The 14,972-nt window shown below is 47.8% G+C and overlaps 1 protein-coding gene across 2 annotated transcripts in view; it reads left to right on the top strand.

Moving 5' to 3' along the window:
* Positions 1 to 6,349: 6,349 nt before the first annotated feature.
* Positions 6,350 to 14,972, top strand: part of LOC142486443 (transforming protein RhoA-like) — a 34,848-nt gene continuing 26,225 nt past the window's right edge. The window contains exon 1 of one of the 2 annotated variants that reach the window (XM_075585037.1): positions 6,350 to 6,493. In XM_075585037.1, coding sequence (XP_075441152.1) covers positions 6,472 to 6,493 — 22 coding nt within the window. In that variant the 5' untranslated portion in view covers positions 6,350 to 6,471. The remainder of the gene's footprint in view (positions 6,494 to 14,972) is intronic. The other variant, XM_075585035.1, reaches the window with a different exon arrangement.

Genomic DNA, 14,972 nt, shown 5'->3' with positions numbered 1-14,972 from the left:
CCACCTGTTCCTCCACATGCTGCTCCACATGCCAGGGGATCGGGCAGGAGTTGCGGGAGGATCGGGGGCCAGCGGGGGGATGGGGGGGCCAGCGGGAGGATGGGGGGGCCAGCGGGAGGATCGAGGGGGCAGCGGGAGGATCGGGGGGCCAGCGGGAGGATCGGGGGGGCAGCGGGAGGATCCGGGGGCCAGCGGGAGGATCAAGGGGCCAGCAGGAGGATCGGGGGGCCAGCGGGACGATCGAGGGGGCAATGGGAGGATCGGGGGGGCAGCGGGAGGATCCGGGGGCCAGTGGGAGGATCGAGGGGCCAGCAGGAGGATCGGGGGGCCAGCGGGACGATCGAGGGGGCAACGGGAGGATCGGGGGGCCAAGGTGCCAGCGGGAGGATCGGGGGGGGGGGGCAGTGGGAGGATCAGGGGGCCAGCGGGAGGATCGAGGGGCCAGCGGGAGGATAGGGGGGCCAGCGGGGGGTCGAGGTGCCAGCGGGAGGATCGGGGGGGGGGGGCAGCGGGAGGATCGAGGGGGCAGCGGGAGGATCGGGGGCCAGCGGAGAGGTTGGGAGGCCAGCGGGAGGATCGGGGGGCCAGCCGGACAGGTGCACGGCCGCCAACCTCCCCGATGGGAAACGTGGCAAGCCGCGCGTGCGCCCAGGCTGCAGCCAGGAGGTGGGTCAGGGGGAGGTCAGGAAGCCAGACATTAGTTGCGCGGGGATGGGGGGCCGACGGGGGGATTGGTGGTGAGCAGGGAACAGCCGCACGGCCACACCAACCTCCCCGATGGGAATCGTGGCCGGGAATTCCACGTGCTGCCCCCCCCTCCAGCGCGTGCGCGCGCTCCCCCATCCCTCTACCTCCCACCCAGACTGCTTCCCTTCTTCCCCGCTCCTATTACCCTGCCCACGCGGGTGCCAAAGGAGCGTGGGACTGAGGGGAAGCGCCTACCTTGTCATCCAGCCCTGGCCAGCAAGCGGGGTGGGAGGTGGGGGGGAAACCCACTTCAAGACGGGAGGGCGTACCTGGCAAAGGGACAGCACGACGAGATGTGCGGCTAGAGCCGGCAGCTGCGTGGGGCAGTCTGCTACATCCCAATCCACAATAAAGATGCCATGTTCAAAGAAACCCCCACTGTGTGAGTGTGAGATTACTCTGCAGTGGCAGTCACAACCGAGAAGGAGTTCCTCACCAGGACCATCTCCCTGCGGAAGCATAGATCCTGATGAGGTGGAGGCGCTGCACATGAAGTAAGTTGGACTCGTAACCACTACCTCAGATACCTGTCCTGCTGCCATCCTCTATAACACCAAGCGGGAGACTCAGGAGTCCTGTTACTTGCAGGTGCACCACCACACACGACCTTGTAATGGGGACCGGTTAGACCACACGGGCCAATGTGAGATTGGGTGGGTCAGACAAGGGGGGTCCAGCCGTTACAATTGGAGGCGCTGCTGAGAGACCTGTTAAAAGGACAGGCTTTTGCTAGGCACACGCTAGGAAACAGGGAGAGTGTCTGCTGCCACTTTGTGCTGTGTGGGACGGAGCCAGGGGTAGTCGGGGAGCTGCTGGAGCTGCAGGTTGGACAGACGCCTTGGGATCCGTAAGGGGTTAGTGAGTCTGGAGCAGGGGGCTATTGCTGTTCTAGTCGCCTTGAGGTAGCGCTAGCGGGGGACGCCTGAAGGGGTAAACTGGTAACTTAGGGCAGGAATTCTGGAAGGGTCCGCACTAGGCTAGCCAACAGTAGGTCGACGCCCAAAGTACTGCATGGAAGAGCCAGAGTACTCTAGTCTCCATTCCAGATCACTTACCAAGGAGCACAGACTGGAGGAAAGCGTTACAGTAGACACAGAAAGAGTGAGCCTAGCCTGAGGTAGTGCAAACACGAGTCAGATCTACGTTAGGTACACAAGGTGGTGCACAAGGCATGTTTGTTGTACGGATGTGGTAGCTGCCCCGCAGAGCGGAGCTCCATGTACAAGAACCCCGTGTTCAACGATCAAGAGAGACCTGTCAGAATGGAGGATCTGCACAGAGCAGAAGGTCCAGGATGGCAGGGAGAGAGACCCGTCAGAATGGAGGATCTGCACAGAGTAGAAGGTCCAGGATGGCGGGGAGAGAGAACCGCAAGAATGGAGGATCTGCACAGAGCAGAAGGTCCAGGATTGCGGTCAGAGGAAGAACACGCATATGAACTGTGCGTGGGTGAAGAACAAGCTACAGAAGAGACTTTTGTGAGTTTGTTGTGGAATGGCGTGAAAGCCGTGGCTGCGCCGTGTTTATCATGTTTTTGTTCACTGGATGATACCCCTGAGAATAATGAGCATGACAGTGTTATCCGATGGGAGGAACGAAATGGACTTTGTTATACCCCAATTAACAAACAGCCAGACGCTACCTCAAATGGGAAAAAGGACAATACTTACCAAGATGGCGGTTCCCGCGTTCCCGGGATACCGCGTGGGCATGCTGCAGAAAGTCTTGCAACTTTGCAGTTTGCTAATTGTTGGCCAGGATTGGCGCCAACGAGAAAACTCCACCCCGATGGGGAGTTTGGCGCGGAAGCTGGAGCCGCGCCCTCATGGACTATGACTCACTCTGCACCTGTGCTGGGTCAGCCTACAAGTCTACGAGACATCCCCCTAGTTTCAACCGGGGGGAGTGGTTTGCAGTTCCACCGGATATCGATGGAGAAAGAAGGAGGAGGGGTTGCCAAACCCGCCCCTGCCCTTCAGTTGCGAAGAGCCCTTGAACAGTACAGACCTCTGAAACGAGTGCCTCCGCTGGTGAATATGGCTGAAGTTGCTAGTAAAGTGGACCAGAGTCCGTTGATCTCTACTCATCCCTACTCGGCTCCAGGAGGCTTCCTGATCATCCGTGTAGAAGGTGTGGAGACTGTGGCGTGTCTTTGCCTGCAGTGCAGACTGTCGGGCGGAGCCGTGGGCAGCGAGGCCCGATGCCCCCACTGTGGACTGCAGTACATGTGGCCCATGACCACTTTTGTACCGGTACAAGCTGTGGGAGTAGCAGGAAATGTCCCGATGCCGATCGACGAACAGCCGGGAGCACTATGGAACGAGAGTGCAGGTCCTGTGGAGTCGGAGTCAGGTTCGGTGCTCCCGACGGAGAAACCCAGCTATCGGAGAGGTGATCACCGAGGAGCCCATCGCCGGTCTCCTACTGGGATGCCTCGGCCGAATTGCCAAGTGGAATCCTCGGACGAGGAGTGTGCTAGGCTGTCGAGTAAGATGGTCATAAAAAGAGACTGTCATACTATTGGTACGCCATGGAGAGATGCCATTCCCCGTGGTGTAGAGACGCGGAGTAGAGTGTCTCCAGTACCGCGACCACCCGATCGCCGGAGTCCCACTGCCGTGGTGACTAGTGGATCGGAAGGAGGTCGATCCACCCCGACCCTGCGAGGTACTAAGATGACACCGTGCCTGTCGCAGAACCAGGGGGTGGAGGAGAAGGAAGAGCGAGTACAGAGCCAGACTGGATCGCGCAGCAGACGGGCGTTGCCAGATGTCCTCGTGGAGGAAGAGATCCCGATTGGGGATCCAACCCAAGATGGCGTCGAAGCACGTGCGTGCACGGAGGAGATTCCAGATGACCAGAGCGGCATCGAGTGGGAGGTGCTAGCGCCTCTGCGGTCGAGCAGCGGAAGTCGATCCCCTACTACCAGGGGGAGCGGGCGTTCGAGCCGGAGAGCAAGAAGCCCAGCTGCTGGAGTCAAGAAAGGACTTTGTGGCGAACTCAAGGCAGGTATTGCTGGAGAGCAGGCCGTAACCCTGTCAATACCTACTGTTCGGTCCCGTCCCTCAACCCCGTCCACTCCCAAAATTAGCCCCAAGGCCATAGTTAAAGCCCCAGTCCCCGTCACTCCGTCATTCGGGTCCACTTCTAGTTTGGGGGCGTCAGGGGATTCCCGGGGTCCTATCCAAGAACGGACTGGAAGCCTGGACTGGGGAACGTCCGATGATGGATCGGAGGGTGGAGGGAGGATTTCTCGACGTGGGTCGATGGTCAGCGAAAGTTATAGTGCGCTGGGTATTGAGGGCGGACATTGGTCTCAGAGTAAGGACCACGTGGGGCGATCTGAGGGTACGTCCGGGGTATTTTCGGGTGGGCCTGATGAGGAGTCAATAGAGGAGTCTATAGAACCTAGTTCCGAAGAACGGAAGGAGACTAGGTGGTGGGCCCTGTTGTACGAGGGGTATGTCGCTTGGTTCGACCGCACCCGATTTATCCTAGAAAGGGAAGGGGTGGTTGATCACTGGTGGGCTGCCGGGGACTTTGATGATGAGGCATATCTTAGGGCCCTAAGGGTAAGGTGGGACCGCATCCAGGCAGGCCTTATTACTCCACGGGGATCCGAGGGGTTGGATGACCCGGTAGAGGCAGATGAGCCCCTGTCATGGGTGCTGCCTGGGTCGGCTGGCAAAAGTAAATTGACTAGGAGTTGCCGAGCTGAACGGGCTATTGCGGCTAAGTATAAAAGGTCGCATGGGCTTTAGTACCCATATGTACCGGAACCTCTAATGAGAGAAATAGAGGAAAATAGAGAAAGGTGGCTCAAAACCGATATTCAGTACTATATCGTAGATAAAGGGGGAGCCATTAAAGGAATTCAGGCCGAGCAGAGGGTGGCTCAACTTATGCGGGTCTGGAAGATAGGACGCAGTGTGTACATGCACAAAGTGGTATATTGCAACGAGCGAGGGTTACCACGGGAATACAGCGTGACTGTGCATGATACCGTGGGGCGGGAGGTGAAGAAGCCAGATCCTCGACATTATTATTGAGTGCCAAATTAGAGTGGTCTGCTTTTTCTTTAGCGCTCCCTGCTGGTCAGTGAGTGAGATGGGCTTGCATTATTATGTCAATGTGATGATGTTTGCCATGTTAATTGTGTGTTCTTTTGCAGTGTTTCCTGGCGCAAGGTACACCAAATTTAGGTCCCAGCCGGGACGGTGGGTATTAACCAGGGGGAGTATGTAGCCATGCATAATAATGACTGCGTACATCTTCTCTGTTGGCAGTAAGTCCTGGTAAGTACAGGCCTGCCAACAGTAGTTATGGAGGTTTTCCCTCACACCCTGGTGTGGTGCCCTGTGTAAGGAAGGGAGTGGCTGTATGCTCTGAGTCCCTGGATAGTGACATCAGAGATGCGCCTGCCCCCTGAGGTATAAAGGGCACAGCACTGTCAGTTAGTTAAGAGTTAGCCAGCAGTTGTGTGAAGCAGCTGGTTAAATGTATGCTCCGGCATAAGGGATTGGAGGAATACTTTTGTGACCCTAGTGCTGTAACTAGCGGTAGCAGAGTGACCAATCAAGTCTGTCTAATCCACACTGTGTCCAGGGACCTGGCGCAGTGGTGATCTCCCTAGCAGAAAGGGAAACCCACTTCAAGACGGGAGGGCGTACCTGGCAAAGGGACAGCACGACGAGATGTGCGGCTAGAGCCGGCAGCTGCGTGGGGCAGTCTGCTACATCCCAATCCACAATAAAGATGCCATGTTCAAAGAAACCCCCACTGTGTGAGTGTGAGATTACTCTGCAGTGGCAGTCACCACCGAGAAGGAGTTCCTCACCAGGACCATCTCCCTGCGGAAGCATAGATCCTGATGAGGTGGAGGCGCTGCACATGAAGTAAGTTGGACTCGTAACCACTACCTCAGATACCTGTCCTGCTGCCATCCTCTATAACACCAAGCGGGAGACTCAGGAGTCCTGTTACTTGCAGGTGCACCACCACACACGACCTTGTAATGGGGACCGGTTAGACCACACGGGCCAATGTGAGATTGGGTGGGTCAGACAAGGGGGGTCCAGCCGTTACATATATATAGTTATACGTTACCGTTCCAAGGATTGGTAAACAAGAGACATTCTGTAGGACCGAAACGTTGGGTTTCTGGATGTATTTTTGCTTTCACTAATACACTTTGATTTTCAACATTGAGTGCTGTCTCTTGTTTACCAATCATTGGAACGGTAACGTATAACTACATTCTCTATATGGGACGTGCACCTGTGGCTTACCAGCACCTATTGGAGTGCCAACTGCCTTATCTGACTAGGGGGGGGGGGGTGCTATAAATATCCTCCTATCTCCCTATGGTGACATCACTAATCCCATGACCTACTGGGGAGCGGCCATCCTTTCTGCAAGTCATTCTGTATCACATGAGGGGGAGGGAGTAACTTGAGTGATCCCCACACAGTTAATCCATTAAAGCTGTTAACCCCTTATACTAACTAGTCATTCCCAAAGGGGGGCTACACTTGGATTACGGTTTGAAATTAAATTTATGTTGAAAGGAACCTTGTGTCCAGAAAAAAGTGTTTACCTAACTCACCATGTACTACTAAGAGCAACACTGCACAGGTAACATGGGAGGGGCCCTATTTAGGGCTTGTGCAGGCTCCTTCCTGCCCTACCTCAGGAGGTGGAGTCTATAACTCATGATGCTGCCAGATGGAAGGAAAACACGCTTTCGGTAAGTCAACATTTCCCCCTTTTAACACTTTTAATTTGAATACTGGGGAGGACATGCTCGGGGGAGCGACACTAACATTATACGAGTGGTTACAGGCTTCCAAGGCAATTGCTGCTTTGACTGCAAAGGCAACCTATCTCCTAAAGTTTCTGAGTGCCTTGTTGCAGGAAGACATTGTAGGTCATTGAGGTGGCAGAAGTACATATTTAACCCTCTCAGGGCAGGATCATGTGATCTTTTATATTGATTTAAGGTGTTTAAAGCGGCAGTCCAAGCTCTTTTTTCTTTCTTTCTGTAATATCGATTTGAAGCGCGTGGTCGCCGGAGGTGAATCGCGTTTATTTCAGCGCCGGTACCCCCCGGTTTTCTGAGGTACTCTCCTCCTCTCTTCAGTTTAAATGTCCCGGCGCCGGGTGACGTCACGGCTTCCTCTTGGCCCGCGTGATTGCGAGACTTTTAAAGCCGCCATTATGAGAACCCCAGCTAGCTGGAGCTGCCACCGGCACACCCTTCCAAGGTAACTTCGCACTTAGGCTGCGCTTGTAGTGCCGGCGACGCGACAGTCGCGTCAAAATAAATGCATTGTTGCCGTCGCGTGCGCTTATAGTGCAAGCGACGGCGACAAAGCGATGGAGCGACAGCGCTACCAAAAATCTGGTAGTTGCTGATATTTGATTTGGTACACAGAGGGTTAATTTGAGTTACAAGTTATTTCTTAAAAATACGTGGTCCTGTTTTATCGCGGCTCGGGACAATGACCCCGGCCTGGTTTTCTGTGTTTGTCTAAAAGTGGGTCATGTAAGGTCGACCTGCTGTGGGATTCACGTGGTGACTGTCTCTACAAAATCAAATTTACTCGGCTTCTGAATTTTTAGGCGCAACGTCGTTCCGTCACGCTTACTATAAGCACTTGCGACGGAGTCAATTAATTTGTTTTGGAGCGACGTCGCGTTGCTGTCGCATGGCACTATAAGCGCAGCCTAAGATACACCTACACTTATATACATTTACACCCGCATGTACACTAATGTAACGGGTATTCCCTCTTGCTTGACCCACCCAATCTCATATTGGTCCGTGTGGTCTAACGAGCCCCCATTACATGGTCGTGTCTGGTGGTGCACCTGTAGGCAACAGGACTCCTGAGTCTCCCGCATGATGGTATTAGGGGATTGTCACTCCAGACAGGCAGCTGAGGTAGTGTGTGCGAGTCCTACCTATATCACGTGCAGCGCCTCCACCTCATCAGGGTCTATGCGTCCGCAGGTTGAGGGTCCTGATGAGGAACTCCTTCTTGGTGGTGCCTTCCACTGTAGAGTAACTTCACACTCACACAGGGGGGGTATCATTGAACAAGACATCTTTATTGTTCTCGTATGGGCAAGCTGCCCTTCACAGCCAGCTGTCTCAGCCGCACATATTGCTTTGCTGTCCCTTTGACAGATACGCCCTCCCAATGGAGTGGGATCCCCTCTCCCCGTAGGGAGATCACCCCTGTGCCAGGTCCCTGGACACAGTGTGGCTCTTATAAAGTCTGATGTAGAAATGGACCACTAGTTACTGCACTAGTGGATCCTTTCTTCCCAACGCACTCCCAACAACTCAGCAACCAACTAACTTTGGGCAGTGCTGTGCCTTATATACTTCAGGAGCTGTCACAGCTCTGATGTCACTAACTGTGGACTCAGAGCATGTAGCCACTCCCACCCATGCATAGGGCACCTCACCAGGGTGTGAGGGCAAACCTCCATGATTACTGCTGGCAGGCCTGTACTTACCAGGTTTACTGCCAGCAGAGGAGACAACTGCAGACCATTTTACATGTATGGATACACTAATATACACCTACCCTCATATCATGCACCGGCACTAATATACACGTACACTCATATACCCACACTAACATACATATACACTAATGTAGCCTCTGCTACAAATATATACTGTGGACAATACAGAATTCATCTGCTCCACCTATCACATGGTGCGATAAGGAATAAGAGACACTGTCCTGATCTGCCTGGCAACACATGACAGGAGATATGGGTGTAAAAGCTTGAATAACAACACAAGTCTGAGGTTATATTTTGCAGAATAGACAAATAAGTTTATTGCTTGTGCGGTGCACACGCAGAGGAGAGTTTCAAAATAAAACCCTCCCAAAGACATGTTGCATACAGGGCTTATTTATACACAAAATACTAAACCCACGCCCCCTATACAAGGATGCGTGTCGTCACTACGTAAGCGTAAAAGGTAAACAAATTATGCACACGAATACATTGAGTTAATGACATTATGGGATGTCTAAATGAGATGATTCAGCAATAATACTTTATTAAGCTGGTGACCTTTTCTCTACATACAGAACCTCAAAAGCCCCCACCTTCGGAATGGGAAACCATGCCTTTCTGTCTCGTATTTTTCATAACATTGGCACATTGCTCTTGTTCTCAAGGTTTTTTGCTTAGCTGAACCGCTCAATATCAATTGGAACTTCAGAAGAAAAAAATGTATTTTAAACTAACGTTCATTCCACTTTCATACAGACAATAGACAATATCAGGCACCTAAGATGGATGCTGACTCAAAATGGTTGCTTAGATCCCAGTGCTGTTATGTCAGACCCCCCCTTACGTCATATTCTCACTGTCACTCCCTCCTTTTTTTATTCTTAAAACATAGTTTTTGAGAATTAAGTTCATGATGATAGTCCAGGGATAAATCAGAGGACAAGGGCGAGTGCCCTTCACTGTCATAGTCTCGTAAGGCGCTGCGGCCAATATGTCTTTTGGAGTTGAATAACTGTGATCGGCATCTTCTTTTCTTCAAGGGACTGCTGTTTTCTGGCATCTGTAAAGAGTGGCATCCGAATGGAGGAGGGGGTCGCACACCTGTGGATCATACCTTTGCAACACGTGACACACACATATAACAAGTAACACTCCACACATCCAAGCATTCAAAAAATTTTGCTCCAAGTGATCTAAGCCATTCAGCTAACCCCAAGGGTGATAATCTGTCACTTCCCTTTGTAACCCTCTTTTGAATCTCTTGTATTTAATCTAGTTCATGCTGTACATTGCTACACTGATCTGGAATAAAAACACAACATTGTTCCTCAATTAGGACACATACTCCTCCTTTTGAAGCTAAAACATAGTCTAAAGCAATTCTGTTTTGTAAGGCCATAAGCCTAATCTGAACCTGTTCTTGGTTTAATGATGAAATTAAAAACTGCAAAATTAAGGCTACATCCTTCCTGTAAATTATTATCTGACTAAACATACATTTTTACACAGGTTTCATTGGTTGGTGGAGACACTTGACCCATAAATTGATTCTTGTTCCTAGTGTCTGATACACCCTTTAAAGAGGTTCCCTTAAAAAATTGGAAAAATACAGACATTATACACATAATACTAAAAACCTTATTTTATGCAAGCAACCTTTCTTTGGATATGCAGTTACTAGATAAAAGAAATTGCATCTATCTCTATCATTATATATTTTCAGAAACATCACAACATTCTATTACTGAGAATTGAGGGGGTTTGGTATCTGTGGAAGCGAATGCGTGATCCTCACCCCTGCACGCATTGCATACATCATTCACTCAGAATATCAGAACAGACGATGTCTGCGATGGTCAACATGGCTGACTTATGATCCTTTCCTTGTGGCTGACACACGCTCCTGGGTGACCCCCTCCTTTCGGTGGAGGTGCAACACACTTCTGGATCAAAGTTTTGCTGCACATGACACATACATAGAGAGTGATGAGTACTGCCAAAACACATACAAGAGCTTTCACAAGCCACGCTTCCAGGAAACCAATCCTCCCATCAAGGCTCAATTGTACATACACCTTAAATTTCTAACTTAACACACTCTAAAGAATAAAAATATTGAGTCTCTGAAAAAATGAAATGTTCTGATAAAACCTGGCCTTAGCCTGGTGTCTTATTTTCCTCGTTGGTTAACGGTTAGAGTTTTAACTCGGCAAGATGTTAACTTGATGCGGCTGTGCTTTAGGTGACTTTGGTCTTTAGTGGCGCTGGAACGTTTGGTGGAGCTGGAACGAGCTTTACGTGCTGTGGGTCCAGGAAAATGACTCTGCCGCTTTAATTGCTGTATTGGTGATTACTTTAGGCCTTTTCACCTGGGATGAAAAGCATGTTTGCGCAGGAGATATGTGACTATTAACCCCATCTCGAGTAGGTGCACTTTCAACTTTGCCTAGAGAGACTCAAAAATGTATTAGTTGCATACAACTTATTGTTTTATTACCAATAACATGGTCCTTAATTCGTTTCTTTGGACTGCTGATAGTCACAAGTCATCCCATATGTGTCTCATAGGGAGATAATTTATACCTAGGAATAAATTCTTGTATCAATGTGTTTACTCCTGTCTTAGCATCCGCATATAGACAGAGGTATTCCCTATTAATGTTCCTCAAATTAAAACTAAGTAGCCAATGTGAACCTGACTTTGATACAATCTAAGTTCCTGAAACTTTAGGGCCTCATCCCTTGCCATACCACTTGCTTCCATAATTAATTCTATCCTGTCTGCAGGCCATATCCCTAAGACCTGGGAAACTACTAGAGTTTGTCCCAATCTTCAAAAGTGGGGACAAAAAACACTGTCTCAAACTACAGGCCAATATCTCTTTTCCCAATACTATCCACTGTTATGGAAAACATATTCCCTCCAATTAAGCAATTATTTTACCCATACAAAATTCCCTAGCCCATCCCTATCTGGCTTTTACCCAAACACTCCACTGTAACTATTCTGCTAAAAAATTTGAAATGCCTTCTATATAATGCATATCTTATTCACTTATGTAGCTGCTTCCGCAACTATGTATCCCCTGTATTTAACCCTATACACACCCACAAATGAGAGGTGACTCCCAACTTCACCCCTTCCTGGTAAACCCATTCTAGATTACACAGCCATTTTTACAATAACCACTGCTTACGGACACTTTTGGAAAAAATAAATGGTTAATTCGTTATAACATACATCATATTCAGTTAATAGACAAATGATTTTGTATAAGACTTCACACTAATGTCTTACTTTACATAATCTCTTTGCACAGTGCTGAGCACACGGTCAGCTTTATCATTTTAAAGACACTCTGCATATTCATCTGACTAAAGAAAAAATATTTTCTATAAGACTTGTTTCCGGGCAAAGAGCCATTTTGTTTCTGGGCGTTTTGCCAATTGACCCTGAAAAGATAAGATAACGGTATACCACGGCTTCTTCCTGAAAAATAATCATTATTAGATTGAAACTTTCGCTTAAAGTTTAAATACATGGAGCTTTATCCAGAGCCCTAAGAACTACATTTTTTATGGCCTTTTAAAAATTAACCCACGGGCTTTTATATAGCTAAGGTTTATATAACTTCTTAACACACAAATAACTCCACACGCTCATGCTATCTCCCTACACTCAGTTCTTTTTAATGCCTTCTGTTTTAACTTTCATAGTTTCACTGACTTAATTCACTACAAATTTATGCTATCCTGTTGCAATTCTGTCCTTTCTCAAGCTACACACACCTATTTCTCTCCATTAGTCAACACTCACAAGTCTAACCCTCACTAACTCTTCCTTCATCTCACCTCAGGACTTTTGCTGAGTTGAATCCATACACCAGAACATTCCCTCTTTTTCCTCCTATCCTACTTTGCTTCCTACTCTCTTCCTGCTTTCCTTGACTCTTTTTCCACTGTATCAGAAGAGAATGTCACCATCACTGTTGATCTCCTCTTCTCCCTCTAATCTGCTACATTTCCATTCTCCTTCCAACATGTAATAGTTATACCATGACTCAAAAATAGCAAGCTTGACCCTACCTGTCTTTCTACTTTAAGTACTGAACTTGTCTTGTATTCTCTTGCTTGCTCCATTTTCTCAACACCCATTCTCTCCTTAACCCTCTACAATCTGACTTCTCCACTGCTCCCTCCACGGAGACAATTTTCACTACAATAACTGATGACCTATATGCTGCCCACGACAGAGGTCATTACACTCTGCTCCTATTACTCCCTGCAGCATTTGCCTCTGTGGACCACACTCTTCTCTTTTCTCTGTACACACTCTCTCTAGGTGACCTAATAACATCTCTTAGGTTTAAATATCACCACTATGCTGACAACACCCTCATTTACTTTTCAACCCCTGACCTTACACCTGCCATACAAACCTACGTTTCTGAATGTCTCTCTGTTATCTCATCCTGGAAGACCCTCCTTTGCCTTAAATTTAACATGGCAAAAACAGAGTTCCTCATACTTCCTCCCAAACCTGACCCTATTATCTCCTTCCACATTACTCTTGAATCTTCCATGCAGTAGCTCGAGCACGCTGCTTAGGGGTCACTCCCAACTCCTCTCTCATATTCTCCTCTTTCATTCAAAACATTTCTATAACTGTCGCTTTTTCCTCCACAATATCACAAAGATACACCTGTTCCTCTGTTGCTCAACTGTTAAAACTCTGATACAGACCCTCATTCTCTCCCCTCTTGATTACTGTAATCCCCTGCTATCCCAGCTTCCTGACTTTCACCTGTCTTCCCTACTATCTCTCCCAAACGCTGCTGCCAGAATCACTCTACTCTTTAAACTCTGATTCTGCGTTTCCCCTCCTGAAATTCCTCTCCTGGCTTCTAATCAAATCCTACTGTTTCTGTATGCTCTCCCTACCTACCAATTACATTGTAAGCTCCTCAGAGCAGGGACTTCTCTTCCTTAATGTTACTTTTATGTCTGGATCACTTATTTCATGACCTCTTACCTTTACCCTTTGCTAACTATATGATTACGACGTGCACCACTCCTGTGAAGCGCTGTGCATATTAATGGCATTATACACATGAAAACATACAATACAATATATACTTCAAACAATGCTTATGATCTTTTACCCACATTTTTGAACACAAAATATTCCCAAACATCTTAATCCTCTAGAAATAAAATTGAAATGTGTTTTTACTGGTTACACACAATACAGAACACACACAATACAAAAAACTTCTCTCATACACAGCCACAAAACATCACAAACATAACGAACAAATAAAAGAAAGACATTTCTCCCCTATTACCCCACAATTTCACCCTGCAACTATATTAATAAAAGTTCATTTCTCTTTCTTTATTCTCATAAATAACCTGACTTTAAAACTACTCTGATGCTCCGGAGCTTTTTGAGTTAACTTTCGTATCTTAGCACATTCCTCGCGCTGGAGAAAAAATTGGGGGCACGCTCTGTGCTGCTGCGATTTTGATTCTCTTTCTTGCAGACATTTGATTTCATTGTGAGCAAAAAATATTCATGTTTTCGTACGTACTTGCAAGTTTTTGTATGGTGATTTGTGCACACATGTGATACTTAGCATGGTTTATCTTTCACACAGGTAATCATTCAGGAAAAATTCATTAGGGTATCAAATCCATCTAACCACTCTCCATTAAGGGCGCAACAATTTTACTTGCCGGCACCGAAACTTGAGTTTATATCAGGAAATGATTTATAACCACTTATTGCATGTGGGGAAATGGAAGGAAAAGCTTATACGTTCACAACTGATTTCTGCAGTGTCCGCCAGCCGGGCATGCCATGCTTGACTTTTGCCACAAAAACCTCATAAAATCCAAAGATTTATACTGCCACAGACACACAGGGATTACTGAAAGTTAGAAGGTTCCACTATGAGCCCTTGCGTTCGCATTCTTACGAATAAGAAAACCGGTGCGGCTGCTCATAGGTTCACGCTTCCTTCTATAGTAATTTATTGCAAACAAACTTTTTTCATTGGGGTGGCATGTTTTTCACTGGGACTTGCATGTGTATTTTCATTTGAACTTGCATGTATTTTCATTGGCCAACAAAACATATTTATATTGTCTCTTCTTGTTCTCTGTATCCATTCTTTATAATCTTTGTCTGCAGACACACAACCTCTAACGGCAAATTTTGAGAACTTTGGTTTCCCATTATTCTCCTGTTACAGTAATCAAATTTAATTGACCTGTACAATACTCCTGATACAATAATCAGCGCAAGCTGATTACGTACAACTCTTTTGGCATGTTATTCTTCTGATTTTTTCACCATAACTATACCCAAGAAAACACTTGAATTACTTCAGCGGGTCCAACCCAGTCCTGATAAACCTTATACTTCTATAACATGGATACAGATAAGACCTTCTAAACAGATATCCATAAAAAACCTCATTTGGTATGTTACTGACAAGACAGAGCAAATGTACAATCAGGGACCCTTCCTGCTCAGACAACAAAAATATTTATCACAACCCAGGACAGTCTGAAAAACAATCCCTTAAGCATACAAACACTCACCTTCATCACCAAAACACCAAAACTTTTAACGGGACTCTCACCTTAATCCCAATAAAACTTAAAACTTAACATCTATAACA

Source organism: Ascaphus truei, unplaced genomic scaffold (assembly GCF_040206685.1).
Source record: "Ascaphus truei isolate aAscTru1 unplaced genomic scaffold, aAscTru1.hap1 HAP1_SCAFFOLD_872, whole genome shotgun sequence".
NCBI classification, from domain to species: domain Eukaryota; kingdom Metazoa; phylum Chordata; class Amphibia; order Anura; family Ascaphidae; genus Ascaphus; species Ascaphus truei.
This window is presented reverse-complemented; position numbering and strand designations above follow the sequence as displayed.